The sequence below is a fragment of the Sciurus carolinensis genome, chromosome 1 (genome assembly GCF_902686445.1).
Source record: "Sciurus carolinensis chromosome 1, mSciCar1.2, whole genome shotgun sequence".
Classification (NCBI taxonomy): Eukaryota; Metazoa; Chordata; class Mammalia; order Rodentia; family Sciuridae; genus Sciurus; species Sciurus carolinensis.
In genome coordinates this window covers 176,789,452-176,806,979 of record NC_062213.1, presented here as the reverse complement: position 1 = coordinate 176,806,979, position 17,528 = coordinate 176,789,452, and the positions used below count along the sequence as shown (strand labels likewise).

The 17,528-nt window shown below is 41.9% G+C and overlaps 1 protein-coding gene across 1 annotated transcript; it reads left to right on the top strand.

Annotated features, from left to right (window-relative positions):
- The first annotated feature begins 13,121 nt into the window (after positions 1 to 13,121).
- On the top strand, positions 13,122 to 14,060 carry LOC124964067 (olfactory receptor 2G3-like). Its single transcript, XM_047523991.1, has one exon. The coding sequence runs from the start codon at positions 13,122 to 13,124 to the stop codon at positions 14,058 to 14,060; it is 939 nt and encodes a 312-aa protein (XP_047379947.1).
- Positions 14,061 to 17,528: the final 3,468 nt, after the last annotated feature.

The following is a 17,528-nucleotide window of genomic DNA, read 5'->3' as shown; positions in this document are numbered from 1 at the left end:
TTGAAATAGCAAATGTTCAGAGCAACGGGAAGGGGGCACAGAGGAAGCTCCCAGGGTGCTGGTTGTGTTCTGGGCCTTGGTCTGGAGGTGATTGTGTGGGCATGCTCTCTCTGAAAACTTCATCAAGCAGTACCCTTAAGGTTTGTCCATGATTTGTATGTACATTATATTTGAAACAAAAGTTTTCCAAGGGAAGTTAATGATTATGGATTTGCTCTTTCTTCAATTTGTCCTTTGCCCATTCGGAGGCCAGTAAAATACATACAAATAAATTATATGTAAATTGAACTTTTTTTCATGAAATTATCTCCAACAAGGCTTTTTTCCCCTTAAAATCCATTTCTTCAGTTACCAACATAGCAAATCTCTTTTCTACCATTTTTACTTCCAATTTCCTGCATGGTCATGTTTTAGATATATTTCTAAATTGGAATTTTGAAATTTTATTTATTCTAATTAGTTGTACAGAATAGTAGAATGCATTTATACATTTTGATACATCATACATAAATAGAGTGGATTTTAACTTTATAAGCCAGTTTGAGTAATATGGTCAATGCAATCACTTGTATATTTGAAAATATAATTCCAACTGTTTAAATTTTAAATATCACTTCTTGCCTTCATTAGGATTGATTCCTTCCTTCAGTTTAGAAGTTAGACAACTTATTGTTATTCTTTTAGAATAGAAAAGCACACATACTTAATTTTTCAAAGTCTAAAATGTAATTGATATTGATAATGATATTTATCCTCTAAGATAAGAACCTTATGATTTTTTATTAGTGCATTATAATTACACATAGTATTTGGGTTCCTTCTGACATAGGTATACATACAAGGAATTTGATTTCAATCAGCCTTTCTCCTCCCTTTCTCTCCCACCTCTACTCTGCTGATCTTCCTTTCACTCTTTTATTTATTTATTTTTGATTGATACTTTCTACATGGATATAAAGGTGAAATTCCCTTTGGTGCACTTATATATGTGTATAAAATGATTCTGTGAGATTCAGTCCATATTCCTTTCCCTTTCCCAACCTCCTCCCTCCCTCTCCTGTACTTCCATTCCTCAGATCCTCCCTATGTCTTTATGATAGCCAATCCCCTCCCCCACTCTCTTCTTTCCCTTGTTAAGCTCTGGCTTCCACATATGAAAGAAAACATTTGACCCTTGATTTTCTGAGTCTGGCTTCTTCGACTTAGCATTATTTTTTCTATTTCCATCTATTTACCAGCAAATGTCATTGTTTTATTCTTCTTTATGACTGAGTAAAACTCCATTTGTGTGTATATACCACATTTTCTTTGTCCATCCACCTATGGACAGGCATTGGGTTCATTCCATAACTTGGCAATTGTAAATTGTGCTGCTATAAATATTATAGTGGCTGTATTGCTACAGTACGCTGATTTTAGTTCTTCTGTATGAATACCAAGGAGTAGGGTATCTGGGTCATATGGTGGTTCCATTCCTAATTTTTTAAGGAATCTCCATACTGCTTTCCAAAGTGGTTGTACTAATTTGCAATTTCACCAACAATGTAAGTGTACCTTTCTCCCCAGCATTTATTATTATTCACATCCTTGACAATTGCCATTCCAACTGGAGTGAGATGACATCTTAGTATAATTTTAATTTCATTTAGGATATTTTTCTATTCATCCCACTTCTGATACAAATGTTATTATGTTTTAATTTTTAATCTATATCATGTAACCCCTAAGACATCACCTTCCTGGTAGACAGAGACAAGGTTTGCTTGGGTTTACTCAGATATTTGTGCCTTCTTGGTCATTCGTCCTTGCATCTCAGACTGTCCATCTGTCTTCATGTCCCTTCTGACTGAAGTCCTTCTGCAAAATTTCCATAACTGAGGTCTTGCTGTTGACAGATTTTCATAATTTTAGTTACTCTGCGAATGTCTTTATTTCAACTTCATTCTTTAATGATATTTCACTGAGTACAAAGTTCCTTGTCTGCAGTTTTCTTTCAGCATATTTCCATTGTTGTGGTTGAAAAGAAAGTTGGCTGTCATCTGTTGTTCATTTTCCCTTTGCTTTGGCTACTTTGGTCTTTCATTATAATATTCTGAAGTTTCTCTATGCAGCATCCATCTGTGGATTTCTTTTTTATTCATTCCACTTGAAATTTTGGGGGCTTTTTGGAACTGGATAGTTGTCTTTCTTTAGATCTGGAAAACTCTCTATCATTATTTTTTTTTCAGGTGTGGTTTCTCTCTCATTCTTTCAGGAACTCTCATTAGATGCACATTGGACAATCTCATTTTATTCACTGTGTATCCTAACTCATATTTTCCATTTCTAACTTTCTGTGTGCTACTTTCTGGACGATTTATTTTTAAACCAAACTACAGTTCGCTAAATTTCTCAACTGTCTTTAATCTGCTCCTGTTAAATTTAACCCTTGATTTTCTAAGTTCCACTTATTCCCTCCCAAAATTCTCTTTGCCTCTTTCTCAAGTCTTTTATGACTTTTTTTACAGTTTCCTGTTCATATTAAACATTTTCAAGCTCCTGTTTCATTTCTTTGAAATATGCAGCATAGTTGTTCCATAAGTCAGCCTGATAATTCTTATTCCTTAGCCTTGTCACTTTTTTCATCTATTGGATCTATCCATTTTTAGAGCAAAGAAATACTAGCAAAGCATTTGATGGACTTATTCTCAGTAAATCTACTTTTAAAAAGAGAAGTGAACTCTTTACTATAGTACAGTATTAATACAAAATATATTTGGCTTTATCTCTGGGTGAATGGAATTTCACAGTGTGCATTTCTTTCCTTTTGAATTATTTGTGTAATGTTTTTTATCTCTGGCCACTAAATTTCTAGCATCTGCCTTGTTCAACACGGAATTCCCCGAAAACCAATCACAGTGCTTAGAACGGTCAGTTCAGTAGGACTGAATGGACAACAAATGAAGAAAATGCAAATGAATATGCCAAGAGATATAAGAAGAATTCTAATGCTGCTTTAAAAATTGCACTGAGGTTTGGTGGTTTAAAACAACAAAAATTTATTATCTTACAGTCCTATGAGTCAGGATCCCTGGCACAACTGAGATGGATCTCTGGCTCAAGATGTCTCCCAAGAGGCTGCAGTCAAAGCATCATCTCAAGATGAAATATGCTGCTGTCCTTTTCTGGTTCCTACAGGATGCAAATCATCCTTTTGTCCAGTGTATCCACACTGTATATGCTACCCACTTGTTAGTATGTATAGGATTCAGTACTATCTGCCATTTCAGAAATCCACTGCAGGAGTTGGAACATATCTCCTGTGGGTAAGGGGAGAGTACTAAATCTGGGTAAAACCACAATATTTGATGAGATTTCTTTTTCTTTTAAATATTTTTTTAGTTTTCGACGGACCTTTATTTATTTATTTATATGTGGTGCTGAGAATTGAACCCAGTGCCTCACACATGCTAGGCAAGTACTCTAAAGCTGAGCTAAAACCACAGCCCTTGATGAGATTTCTTAAAGGAAACACACATTCATTTTCCTCTACATTCATTATCTCATTCTCATAATAATATTGTCTTATAGGCTAAATTATCTTGATTTTATAAATGAGGCAGGCACAGAGAGCTAAAAATGACTTGTCCCAGAGCCTGCAAGCAGACTTTTAAAAAAAACATTCAACTGTGTTCATTTCTCTGAACTATGTGCTTCGCCAACAACCTGTTACTGCCATCCTTTGACCCCTTTTTCTCCTCTCCTAGAGGTTGATATTTTCCAGAATGACTAGCAAGGTTTATGGTTCATCAATTTTCAGTTTTCTCATCTATAAAACAAGAATAGCAACTTCTATTCAGGATTGTGAGAGTTTATTGAGAAAATACATTTTAAGGACACACTGTAGATATTGAATTGATGTTGTTTCCATCTTGTCTATGGACAGAAACTATTTCTCCTTGGTTTTCCAGGACAACACTGATTTGAGTCATTTTATCCTTTTAAATGAAGAATAAGATCTTTTATTACTTACACACTAGATTTAATTTAATTTTTATACTTTTATAAAGTGTTCCCTAACTTTGTTTTTTGCACACTCTGTCATCATCCAGAAAGGAGTTGAGGCAGCCGAAAACAAGAGTAAATTATTTCATCAGAAAGAAAAAATCCTTTGTCAAACCATTTATCTCTGTCTTCAGCTAGGGAATTATTCTTGCCACCTTTACAGGACTTGGAAGAAGGGTGCAGCCCTTGGGGAGAAAGTTGCAAGGTCAGGAATGAGCTGTGGACCCAAGCCAACAGCCAGGGCTCCAGGGAGCTTTTAGGGACTAGAGATCTAGCTGGGAGTCCCTAAACTAGCCGAACCTGGTCTCTTCGGGTTCTATCTTCCCTAGGACACCATGCCCCATGGATAATTTCTCTCACGCTCTGTTCACACCACATTTCCTTCTGTCCTTCAGATGCACCATTTCTTAATTTATTCACTCCACTTATTGATCACTGTCTTCTGTATGTCAAACCCTGTTCTAGACACTAGCAACACTGAGGTAACGACACTATCACTGCCCCTAGGTGGTCTGAAGGAGGGAATTTGTGCCTTATTCTTTCCTTCCTGTTTTTTTCTCATTCTACGTTCCCTGTACCTTCTCTATCCTCTCCATCAAATTCCTATTCATCTTTCAAGACTCAGTTTAAATACTGCCTCTTTTGTGACCTCTTTCCAAATCCCTCAGAGAAAAAGAGTCAATGGGACCATTCTTTTTGACACTAAGGAAACGTGTGTATGCCCTTCCCCAGACCTTTAACCCCCCTGCATCCAACCTCATCTCCCTAACCAGATCTCAAACCATCGTAGACAGACCAAGTCTTGTTCATCTCTGGTCTGCAGGGGCCAGCCGTGTCTGACACATCACACTGGCATCTCTAAGACTCTGTAGACAGCCGGTCAGTGAAACCACAGCACAGAGAGGAACATGATAAGCAATCCTGGAGGGCTCCCATGAAAGCGGAGCTCTCGTGATATGGCATGTCAGAGAGGAACACAGCAGGGCATGAGCGCAGAGGGCCTGGAGGAAACTCACCAAGTGTGCGAGGGAAGGCTCCAGAGCGGAGGGAGCACTGCAGCTGGATTTGGAGGCATGTGTGGGTTTTCTAGGAAGTGTGCTAGGGCAGCCTAAGCTGAGGGGACAGCATGAGGTGGGGCATCTACAGTTGGGTTCTGGCTGTGCAGAGTGCAAGGTGTGAGTTAAACAACAGCAGAGGGGCTGGAGTCTGAACAGCTAGACAGGAATCCATTCAGAAAGGGCTCTCATTGTCAGATTGGAGCTGAGATGGAATTGCACAGATGGAAACCATTGAAGGTTCCTGAGCAGGGCAGGAGCAAAGTCAGGGCTGTAGATTAGAAAGACAGATATAGCAGCCATGTGGGCACTTCTGGCTTACAGAGTCTGGTTGCTGAATTTAGGCCCTGATTCTTGAGAAGGGAGATGAAGCATAGACCTAGAGTCCCTGAGTGTTTGGGGTTGAGCATTCAGGAAAAGAGGGTTCCAGGATGGATGGAGAAAATGATGGAAAAGAAACAGCCCTCCTGAGGTGTTAGGAGACCTCTGGAGTGGGAACTTCCTGTGGGGCTAGCAAAGCCCTCCCCGAGGGTCTCAGAGGAAGACTAAATCAGATACAGCTGCATGTACCACCAAATCCTGAGGTGAACTCCTGTGGAGGAGAGGCCTCCATGGCCTGATCAGTGTTGCAGTAGGTTCCATGCTGGATCAGGAAAGAGTGAACAGAAGAAAGACACGGTCACTGAGAAGAGTGTCCAGCCATCGACATGACCACAGAGGTGACTAAATAAGTAGAAGAGGGAGAACAGGAGCAGCGAGGTTCACAGGCTCCCATCCCTGGCTTCCTACCTCCCTGCCACCCAGGAGATAGGCAAACCAGCCTAAGCATCTCTCCTGTCCCAGAGCCAAGGCTCCTTGACTCAGCTCAAATCAGCAGCTCCTCAGTGCCTGCATATGGCCCCAGATGCCTGCTCAAGCAGCAGCCTGGCTCCTGGAGTGACACATTGAACCATGTTCCAGTGTCACTCTGGTCTGGTGTGTGTATGTGTTGCGGGGGGCAGTGGGGGGATAGGCCTCTGTGAATCGGTAAATTTCTCATGCTTAGAAAGAAAGGAGCCTGAAGTTTCTTTTGCTCTCCAAGCAGTCCTGGGGTTCTCCCTCCCCTTTAACCAAAGGCATCAAAAGCAGGAGCCCCAGTGTCTTCCCAGCTGTCTCATTCTGGGAATTACAAGATGCAAATTCTTTCTGCTGTCTTGAATCTTATGTGCCAAAATCTTGGTCCCTTCTCTCTTTCTGTTCTTTCCACATGGAAGGGGAAAGTTCTTCACCAGGTGACCTGAAATTCCAGAACACATCCTCAAAGGGCTAAGACCCCAGAGCCCACTGGACAGCTTAAGATTTGCATGGACACCATACTTTATGAGATCCATTTAAAAATGTAACCATGTTCCACTTAAATACAATTAATATAACATTTTCTATATAACTTTGTGAGAGTTCAATGACATACAGATTTGACTAACTGATAAGAGGTTATACTTAATGTCATTTAAACATTTACTAATTTTTATCCTGCATGATCCGTATTTTGAGGCTATAATCTTCACTTTAAAGTCTCTAACATGTCTGTAGACCAAGAAAGCTCAAGGACCCTAGACACTTTGCCTGCAGTGATTCATGGATGAAACAGCCTTGGGGACACGGCCTGGCAGGGAGAGAGGACAATTGCATGGTCTTCATCACCCCAGACCTCCCAGAGACCTCAGGAAGTAGGAGTCACTGAGAAAAGACATGCCCTGGGGCCCTGTCTGAACCCCCAGCATCTGCACCCCTGCCCCAACTTCCTCTCCCCTCCCAAGCTCAATGTGGGCTCCAGGAGAGGCATGGCCTAAACATCCTTGGGGAGCAAAGCCCCAGAGGAGCCCAGTGCTTCCTCCCTGAGCCAGAGGTGGCTGCGGGAACTGTCTAGCTAGAGCCCTGGGACCAGGAGCCTCTCAGCAGGGGCCTCTGAGTCTGAGGGGCCCCTGCCCATATATGCTTCCCTGCAGGTCTGTTAGCTCAGGACAGCAGGGTCTCCAGTCCTACAGGGGAGCTGTCAGATGCCCTAGCTCCGGTCTTGCTGGCCAGGAGCAACAGGTAGGAGCCGAGTTGATTTGCAGTTCCTGTCAACCAGCCATCTGTCTCTCTGCCTCTATCCCTTCCCATGTCTACCTGAGTGCATGTGTGGCTGCCTATCTCTGCCTCCTTCTTCTTCCTGAGTCTATCTACTCTTCTCTTTCTCTGGGCCTGTTGTTACCTCTCTGTCTCTTTCTGTTTATTGATTTCCATCTCTCTCCATCTCTCTGCCTTGGTTTCTCTTTGCTATCTCTGTGCATCTCTGTCTGCAAAATTGCTGTCCCCTCTCTCCCTCATCCAGCTCTGAAGTTCTCTGCCTGCACCTGGAGCTCACTCTCTCTGTCGTTCTTTGTCTCTTGACTTCTCTGTTTCTCACTCTTGGACTCTCCCGGTCCTTGGAGGGTTGGCCTCCAGCCGCAGCCCCCCCCCTGATGCCTTCTCTTCCCCTCACCCCTCTGATTCCCAAGGCCTCTCTCCGTGTGGGTCTCCCACAGGAGCCAGGTTCTCTGTCCATCTTCCTCCACCACCTGCGTCCCTTGGCCTCCACCACTCTGTCCCCATGCCCCCTTGTCCACAGTCACCCCATCCGCCTGCTGTTGGGCTCCTCTCCAGGGCTCACTCTTCCTCCCTCCTCCGCTCTTCTCTCTCTGCCTTGCAGCCCGCTGACCGGTGTGTCTCAGCGTCCTCACACCCTGCTTGCTCAGTCTCAAACGCTCTTCCCTGGCTCCTCTCTCCTGTCTGTCCTTTTGTTTCCTTGACCTTTTTGGTCCCTCTGACAGTCATCCATCAGGTCTCCATGTCTCTGTGCCTCTCTCCTTTTGTCCTCTGTCCCTCTTCTAACACTAATGGAGGAACACATGTGGTCCCACCATCCTCTCCCTCCTAAGCCCCGACCCTTCTCTTCCCGTGACTGTTCCTCGAGCTCCAGCCTCACTTCTCTCTCTTCCCTCTGGGCCCTTCCTGGTTCTCTCTGCCTCCTGTTCTTCTTGTGTGTCTCCCTCTCCTCCTCCTGGGGACTTGCCATCTTTCCCCATCATTCTTGCTGCTTTTTCTGGCTTTCTAGTTTCTTCTGTTCTCTGGACGGTTCTTAGCTCTGAAGGTCTGTGTGGCACTGAGGGAGGCGGGCATGTGTGTGCGTGAGAGGGGAAGGGGCTGGGGAAAGGGAAAGGGAGAGGAAACGTGTATCTTTAGAAACACTATTTCATTCAACCTCCGCTTTCTAAAGACAGGGAACAATCACCACTCAGAGTCATGACCAGAAAGTGGCAAAGGGGGAAAGTCGAACCAGCTGTCCAGAGTCTTTCATCTTCTTGTGGACGCTGCAGGAGAGGAGATGTGACAAAAGGAGATAAATACAAGGGTCCACAGTGATAAAAGCCATTTTTTTCTGATTTCCATTACATTCTGGCAAGTAACCAAGGGTAGTCCCCCCGGCCCTAGTCAGCCAGGGAGCTAGAGACTTGCCCTCTGCTAGGACATCACAACCACACAGTCTGCTTCTGTCTTCTCATTGTCAATGGGTCATCATCAAACCTAGCTGTGACAGAACTGGAGGCTCAGAGAGGCCAAGCAATTGACCCCAAAGCATTTGGCAGGCCAGCCAAAGAAAGTGATAATAAAAACCAGATCCCAGGGTCTGCTCTGGATGAACACACCAATTCATCAAAAGGCAAGAAGTCCTGGGGAACAAGGACTTGCCACACGCACCCTCTCTGCTTCCTCTGCCCCCAGCCTGCGGGCACCTGCTGGAGGTAAGAACTGGGTGTCCTTTCATCATCATAGCTCTTCTTTAAGGACCCCCATATCTCAGAGCTGATGTGGTTTGTGCATCACATTCCTTGTCTCTAAGTCCCATGTCCTGGCTTATCTCTGAGAGCAGATTTGGTGCTGCAGGGACCTGGGTTGGGGGAAAAGATACTTGGTAGCCCCCTATTCAGGCACCCTCTTGCTGTGCAGACTCAGCCCAGTGACTTCCCCCCTCTGGACTTTGGTAAAATGAGAGGATTGTACTAGCAGTTATCAAATTGAGGTTCAAGGAACCTTAACTAGTAAGAGGAACCACTGGGGATCATGTGTTTCCAGGTGAGGGTGGATGGAGTGGTTTCCAAGCTTCTGTAGAACTTGGTTTTGACAAAAAAAAAAAAAAAAAATTCCAGGACTTTAAAAAGTTTGAAAATGCATGAATGTGAAATTGTAAGACTTGGGTCTCACAGCTAAAGTCCACCCACTCCACATGTATTTTCAGTTCCGTTCTCAGGGAGTGGTCTGAAGAGAGCATCCCCTTACACTCCCTGCCTGCTTCAGCTTCGAGAGTCCTCAGGCTGAGGACAGTTCCTACGAGGCACCCAGGGAGAGGTGGGACCGTGGGCCCTGGTGGCCCTATGTTCTGTCTCTACACCCCCATCTCCTGGCCCCAGATCTAGGCATAAATAGAAAGTGTTGAACGTGTGTCCTCCAGGCACCGTGGCAGATTATCCACCACCTCGTTTCACAGATGAGATCTTGAGGGCCACAGAAGCTGGGTGACTTTCCCAAAGTCACACAGCAAACTAGAGATACAGAAAGAACAAAGGCTCAACTTTTACCAGGACTTAATGGGTACAATGACCTTGGCAGTTGATTGGGCCCAAATGCAAAGGCCATTCATGCACATTCAGAAGGCTGACCTCCTTTATTATCAATAATGGTAAAGACGCTTCCTGCCCTAGATGGGTGGCAGGCTGGGGGAGGAAGGCAGTAAACTGGGAGGAGCAGACAGTCTCATCCTGGTCCTGGGCTCCTCTACAGTACGTCCTGCAGCTGGGGGCTTCTTATGGGGGAGCCTGCACATATGTCCTTGGGCACAGATGGAGGGAGAGGCAGAGCTCAGAGCAGGCCTGGGCCTTTCTCTGCCCACCCCGCCCCACCCCACTCCATCCCAGGCCGGTCTGCTTTCTCCCCTTTTCAGCTGCACATTTGCTGCACTCTCATGGTGATTTAGAAGGCAAAGAGGTAGTGCTGCATTTCATGTCCCACCTCCTGTGCTGCCTTATCAGACACCAGCAGGTCCCCTATGTGTTTCTGGCATTTATCCAGCATCTACTTTATTCATTGGCATAAGCCCAGGACTCTTTATTGTACCCTAACCTCCCAAACACTCATGGCATTCATGTACAGATGAGGCTGCTAAGGCTCAGAGAGGAGAAGTAACTTGCATGGGACACACAGCAAGTATGGTAAAGCTGCTCCTGGGGCCCTGGTCTTCCTGACTCCAAACCCAGGGCTCTCTCTGTCTCACCACACTGTTCAATCTCACAGCAGCCCAAGCTAAGCCTCATTTCTCCTTAGTTTTCCAGCCCCAGGGGTCTAGCAGCCTCAGGAAGCCAGGATCTGAGCTCATCGGTCTTTTCAAGTAGTGACATCTTTCCCTCTGACCCTGGGATGAGGCATCATAACTTGGGTTTCCAGTCTGTTTCCCAATCCATCTTCTATATGTGCATCTGGGCTTTCGCTCTTGGTCCGTTTCCTCCTGGGTATCTCCTATCCAAAACACACTTACGTTAACTAACAAATGCTTTCGTGTTAAGCTGCACAGGCTGATTCCCCAGGGCAGCTGGGTGGTGGAGAGCTGGAGGACCCTCTGTTCCATTCTTCTCGGAGCCTTCTCCAGGCCTGCTGTCTCTCTCCATTTCTGATTTTCTTCTCTCATAACTACCCTTTATTTGGCTAAAATCTTTCTGAATAATATTATATAACAGTGGATAGAACAGCACACAATTTTAGTACATCGTTAGAACAAAGACCATAAATTCAAATGTACAAGGGCCCAAACGTCAACATAAAGGTATAAAGCTAATCTATGAAAGGCATTAATGAATGATAAGGAAAATTTCACACTGGGAGAGGAGGAGATCATGTTCCATGCAAAAGGGGAATCGCATATGTCCTGACCATTGCCAATAACAGAAACCCAGACCCATATGGCCAAATTTATGATCCTGAAGATCTAGTTTGGTGTTTGCTTCTTTTTTTTGTCTGTTTAGAGCATTAGCGTTATACATAATAGGTGGTTCATTTTGTATGGAGTTTGATTTACTCCATTTTCAGTCTCTGTTCCCTCCACTCTCTCCTTCCCCTTATTCTCCCTCCTCTACTCTACTGATCTTTACTTTTGCTGGTTTATTTATTTTTAATTGGTACCTTCTACATATATATATATATATATATATATATATATATATATATATATATATATATATATAAAGGTGAAATTCCCAGTGGTATATTTATACATGCACACAGTGTGATTTTTGTTTGATTCATTCAGCATTGCTTCCCTTTCCCATCCCTCCTCTCTCCCTGTTGATAGCCTTCTTCTACTCCACCTATCTTCCCTATAGATAATCTAGTTTTTTACATTTAAGTAAAATATTGGCAGTTAAGCCAAGCACAGTGGCACATATAGCAGACTGAGGCTGGGAGAATCACAAGTTCGAGGACAGCCTAGTCACGTTAGTGAGATCCTAAGCAATTTAGCGAGACTTTGTCACAAAATAAAAAGAGTTGGGGGCTGTGACTCAGTGGTTAAGCTCTCCTTTTAAAAATGAAACAACCCAAACAAAACATGTCTAAGGTTATATTTGGCCTGCAAGTCCTCATTAAATGACCTCAGCTGTATGGTTTCAGTATAAAGTACAGTGTTGGCTTTTGGGTTATGCCAGATATTCTCTTTATAAAACCAAGATAGTTTATGGAGATGCAGTATTAAATGTCTCTGTGACAGTTCAGAAAACAGAAAGTTGAAAGGAATCTATGAAACCAGGGTATCAAAGGGGATCCTAGTCAAAAACAGGTACCCTAAGATATTCTACCCAGTCACACATCATTAGCTCTTACTCAAAATTGCCCTTTCATAAAACTAGTTCATAGGTTTTTTCCTGCATAGTTTCCTACAATCCCTAGAATCTTGAGTATGTTAGGAACAAAGCAAATTTTTTGAGTCATAAAGCAGAAAGACAATGAATATTGAAAGATAGATGACACAACCACAGAAAAAAATGTTTAAATCTCCCTGTGTTTGTTGTCTCTAACACAGCAAAACCAATTTTTGGCACCATACTGACAGTGTGAAAGACAAAGAAAGTCCTTGTAGTGTTTCTAATTAAGAAAGCATGACAAAAGAAAATTAAGTGGGCAATTCATACATTATTAAGATTGCACCATTTTTGGATCTATGCACTTGGATTGTTCTTATATTGGTAATTCCAAAAATTGTTCATAGAGCCAAACTCAATTTATCCAAGATCTTCTCTTGACTATAAAATATCCTGCCCCAACATTTAAGAAAAACAACCTTCATGTTTGATAAGACAATGTGATAGTGAACATGTTGATAAAAATTGTTGAATGACTGACATAATGAGTACCATTGAAGCTCAGTCAATTCTTGGTTTAGAAAACTAAACATGAAATATTAAGTCTGACTTTTATTGAACTTAGTATTGAATTTAATGCCCAATGTCCTTAAACCTCATCCTAACAGGGATTTAAAAAACTCTTTAATCCAAATAATGAATTTAATGGTCCCAACCCTGATTCTAATCTTCATACACATAGGGCTTAGCAACTTCTGTAGCCCCAAGAGAAAAATAGGAAAATGGAGTCAACAGCAGAAAGAAAACAAGGTTGAGTCATGAAAAGGAAAAGCAGATTCCTACAGGCCAGAATGAAACATAGACTACGCTGCTAACCTGAACTGGCTGGACATACCATTTACATCAGTATGACCCTCAACTAAATCCTGAATCTCATCCCAACATCATTCAAACTACAATTGGGAATTATTTTTGGTGTTTCCACCTTCCAATCCAAAGCTTTCTGATACTGTCAGAAAATGTGAATGAAACAATGGGTGTGCAAATTCCTTACATACTCTTGACATAGACACTCAATTACACATCCTAAAAACTCTCAAACAGGAAGATCACAATGCAGGGACTCAACGAGTCCACCGTGACAGAGTTCATTCTACTGGGCTTCACCCCCAACCCCAGGACCAATCCTCTGCTCTTCACCTTCTTTTTAGTTTTTTACCTGCTGATCCTTGTGAGCAACAGTCTCCTCATCACACTCATTCACCAGGACGCGCGTCTCCACACACCCATGTATTTTTTCATCAGTGTCCTCTCCACGCTGGATGTGTGCTACACCACCACTACAGTGCCCCAGATGCTCGTGCATATTCTCAGCAAGAAGAGGACCATCTCTTTTGCTAGATGTGTGGCCCAGATGTACATCTTCCTCCTCTTTGGGGTTACCGAGTCCTGGCTTTTCTCCATCATGTCTGTGGACAGGTATGTGGCCATCTGCCACCCTCTCAGATACAAGGTCATCATGAGCCGTGGGATGTGTCTACTCTTGGTGGGTATCTGTGCAGCCTATGGTGTGGTGGGTGGCTTGTGCTACACCTTCTTTGCTATGTACCTTCCCTACTGTGGTCCTAATGAAATTGATCACTACTTCTGTGAGGTTCCAGCTGTTCTGAAGCTGGCCTGTGCAGACACATCCCTCAATGACTTGGTGGACTTCATCACAGGCTTCAATGTCATTGTGGTCCCACTCTCCCTGGTTGTCATCGTCTATGCCAACATTTTTGCCACCATCATGAAGATCCGTTCAGCCCAGGGCAGGATCAAGGCTTTCTCTACCTGTGCCTCCCACATAACTGTGGTCACCATGTTTGCTATTCCATGCATCATCATGTATATGAGCCCTGGCTCTGGATCTTTATCCAACAGTGGCAAAAAAATGGCCCTTTTCTATAACATTGTCACAGCCTTCCTCAATCCCGTCATCTACAGTCTAAGGAACAAGGATGTGAAAATAGCTTTCCTCAAATTGATGGGATGGAGCAGGGCTCCAGAGTGAGACTTTAAAGCTAAAGATCTGGAAAGTTGGAAAAGCAAGACTTATAATCACCAACTCCCCAAAGACTCCTCCATGAGATGAGGAAGAACTGGATTCTGTAAAGACAGCTTTTGACCCTAGCAAAGTGGGAGAGGAATAGGGTGCCTGTCATCTGCTCTATGAATGGTGATGTTATTTGAGACAAACAATTGTGACGGTAGGATGCAGAAGTTAAGTGCCTCAAATTTAATGCCAGACAAACCAGAATGGGAGCCTTGGTTTTACCCATCACTAGGTTCATGAATTTTTGCCAGTCATTTAATTTCTTTGAGGTTTGTAATTCTTCCTCACGTGGAAGTTGCAATGATGAAATGAGATAATACATCAAAAGTGTTTAGTACAGGGCTTGGCATATAGTAACCTTTCAACAAAGTTAGTTTTTTAAAATTTATTTATTTACTAAATTTATTACTGAGGAATGAACCATTAACCAGTAATCAGTCATGATCTTCCTGGGCTATGGAAGGGACTAGAAGCCTAGAGGGTAGAGGAAGAGAGAAAAGTAGAACTAGAAACTCCAAAACTGCAACATGGAGACTCTTGCAAACAGACTTGCAAAGCAAGAAGCAACCCTGTATCTACTCATCTACACACTGTGCCACTTAGTGCACATGAGGTTGATTGAAATGATCTTGGGGAAAGTGCTGGTTCATAAGCACTTTGTGTGTGTGTGTGTGTGTGTGTGTGTGTGTGTGTGTGCTTTTTAAAATATTTTACCTCTTGATATTTCCTTCTCCCCTTGTTTTAATAAAATTCATTTTGGAAAATTACAGCCTGTCTTGGGTTAATATGAAGGAAAAGGGACTCTGTTCACAGAAAAGAGGAAAGAAATGAGGGAAATTAGAAGGGGAGAGTGGGTATATCTTTGCCCTCAGATGCAAAATCTAGACAGTATGCAGAGGGGTCAGACTGAACAGGGAGTTATTCTTGATTGGAGGGAACTCCCCCAATCAAACCCTGCATATTTCTCAAACCATCTTTACAAACATGAATTGTTTTCTTTCCAGGCTTCACCATTCTGTAGGGTCACACTACTAGGCATCATTAGCCTGTCCTGTCTTCCACCTCCACCAGACACTCCAGAAACTCCAGTACCCAACACAGCAACCCCTAGAAGGCCCTAGAGATGTGTCCCACAAGTTAATATGCAGCTCCTCCCTTCAGTTCTTCCCAGCCCCTCACTGATACATACTGCCCTTGGAACCCCTTGCAAAAAAATAACCAGCTGGGATGACCTAAAACTTTTAAGATGAGCCCCTGTGCCCACTGTGAGAGCCAGGGTTCATGCCAAGGCTGCAGGCTCCCAATGGTCTCAAAGGTGTTACCTTACCCACCCACCCACCCAGGAGCCAGAGTGTTTCATAAGTAATACAGCAAAATTAAAGGTAGGTGACAAAACAAGGACCATAATTATAATTATAAATTAGTAACAAAAATACAAACACCTCAGAAAATTAACAACAGAAATCCAAATTATCAATAAACATAAACATAGGAAAATCCCACCACAATAAGCATCAAAAAATGCAAATTAAAATACCAATGAGATATTACTTTGAAATTTCCAGTCGTTAGATAAGTCAGGTAGCTAAAATGCAATGAAAACATGGACTTTCATAGATTGCTAGTGGAAATATAGGTTAATCTTTTTGACAGTGATTATCTTTATGTATGAAGAATATTAAACATGTGCATGTCCTTCAGCCCAATAATTCCACTTTTTAGATATTTTATGAAATAGATATCAGAAGCACAAAAAAATGCAACACATAAATTTTCATTGTGTGACTTACGATAGCAAAAGAGTGGAGTTAATAGAAAACACTTATAAGATTGTGTCATTAAAATATGGTATAGCCACATAATGGTGTACTCTGTGGCCATTGAAAATATTATTTTATAAGTGTAATGCAAATGCTAATAACACGATGTTAAGCAAGTCAAAAAGCAGGAAACAGCTTGTGATCACACCACTAATAGTTGTAAATGGGTTTTCATCATGCAATAAGACATCAAGACCTATAATAGTGGGAGAGGGTCACTAGGTCGATGCTCACACACACACACACACACACACACACACACACACAACTCTAATTATGACCTTAGTTGATAATAATGTATCAATATTGCTTCTTCAATTATAACAAACACATGCTAATATGAGATGTTAATAATACAGAAAACTGTGTTGGGGATGGTGGGAAGGGATATATGAGAATTTCACTTTCTGTGCATTTTTCTGTCAACATAAAGCTGCTCTAAAAATAATAATTTTTTAAAAGGTCAAATAAAAATACTAGACATAAAAAGCATGATATCAGAATGAATGGTTTATTCTACTAACATATCAGCAAAAGAATATGGCAGAGAAAAGAACCAACAAACTCCAAGATAGGCCTACAGAAATCATCCAGTGAAACACTAAAAGGAAAAAGAGGTGGAAAATGAACATAACATTCAAGAGATGTAGGGCAATGTCAAACAGTCTTATATGCATGTAATTAGAGCCAGAGAAGAAAAAGAGAGAAAAAAACAGGAAAAAATATAGCTCCTTCCTACAATAAGTGTAGCATTTGCTAAGATACACCATATCCTGGGTAATAATGCAAATTCTAAAATAATTAAAATCATACATAGTAAGTTCTCTGGCCACAGAGAACCAAACTAAAATTGAATAACAGAAAGGAAATTCTCCAAAGTATTAGACATTAAATGCCACACTTTTAAATAACCCTTGGATCAGAGATGAAATCTTAAGATAAATGAAAAATATATTTCACAGAAAGAAAATGAAAGTATAACATATAAAGATCTGTGATTCATGGCTAAAGAAAGAATTAACCACTTATTTGGAAAAGGAGGTTAATAGTACTAATGACACCTATTAGAAAAAAAGAAAATTCCTCAAATTATATAAGCTCCCATCAAAAAACTAAAAAAGAGCCAGGCTCAGTGGCACATGCCTGTAAGCCCAGCAACTTGGCAGGCTGAGGCAAGAAGATTGTAAGTTCAAAGCCAGCCTCAGCAACTAAGCAAGGCCCTAAGCAAATTGGTGAGACCCTGTCTCAAAATAAAACATAAAAAAAGCTCGGGATTCAGCTCAGTAGTTGAGTGCCCCTGAGTTCAATCCCCAGTACCAAAACAAAAAACAAACAAACAAACAAAAAAACTAAAAAAATTAAAAATCCAAATACACCCAAAAATAAACATAAGAAATAAAATAATAAAGACAAAAAGAAAGTTAAACTAAAAATAGAAAAAAGCAATAAAGAAAATCAATAAACTAAACACCAGATCTTTAAAAAGCACCATAAAGTTGGTGACACTTTAACCAAACTGATGAAAATTACTAATATCAGGAAAAAAAGGGGAAATCACTACAAACCCCACAGACATTTAAATGATATTAAAGAATTAAATAAATTA

Excerpts from the sequence above, each read along its gene's own strand:
- LOC124964067 (XM_047523991.1), top strand. The coding sequence starts at position 13,122 with ATGCAGGGACTCAACGAGTCCACCGTGACAGAGTTCATTCTACTGGGC.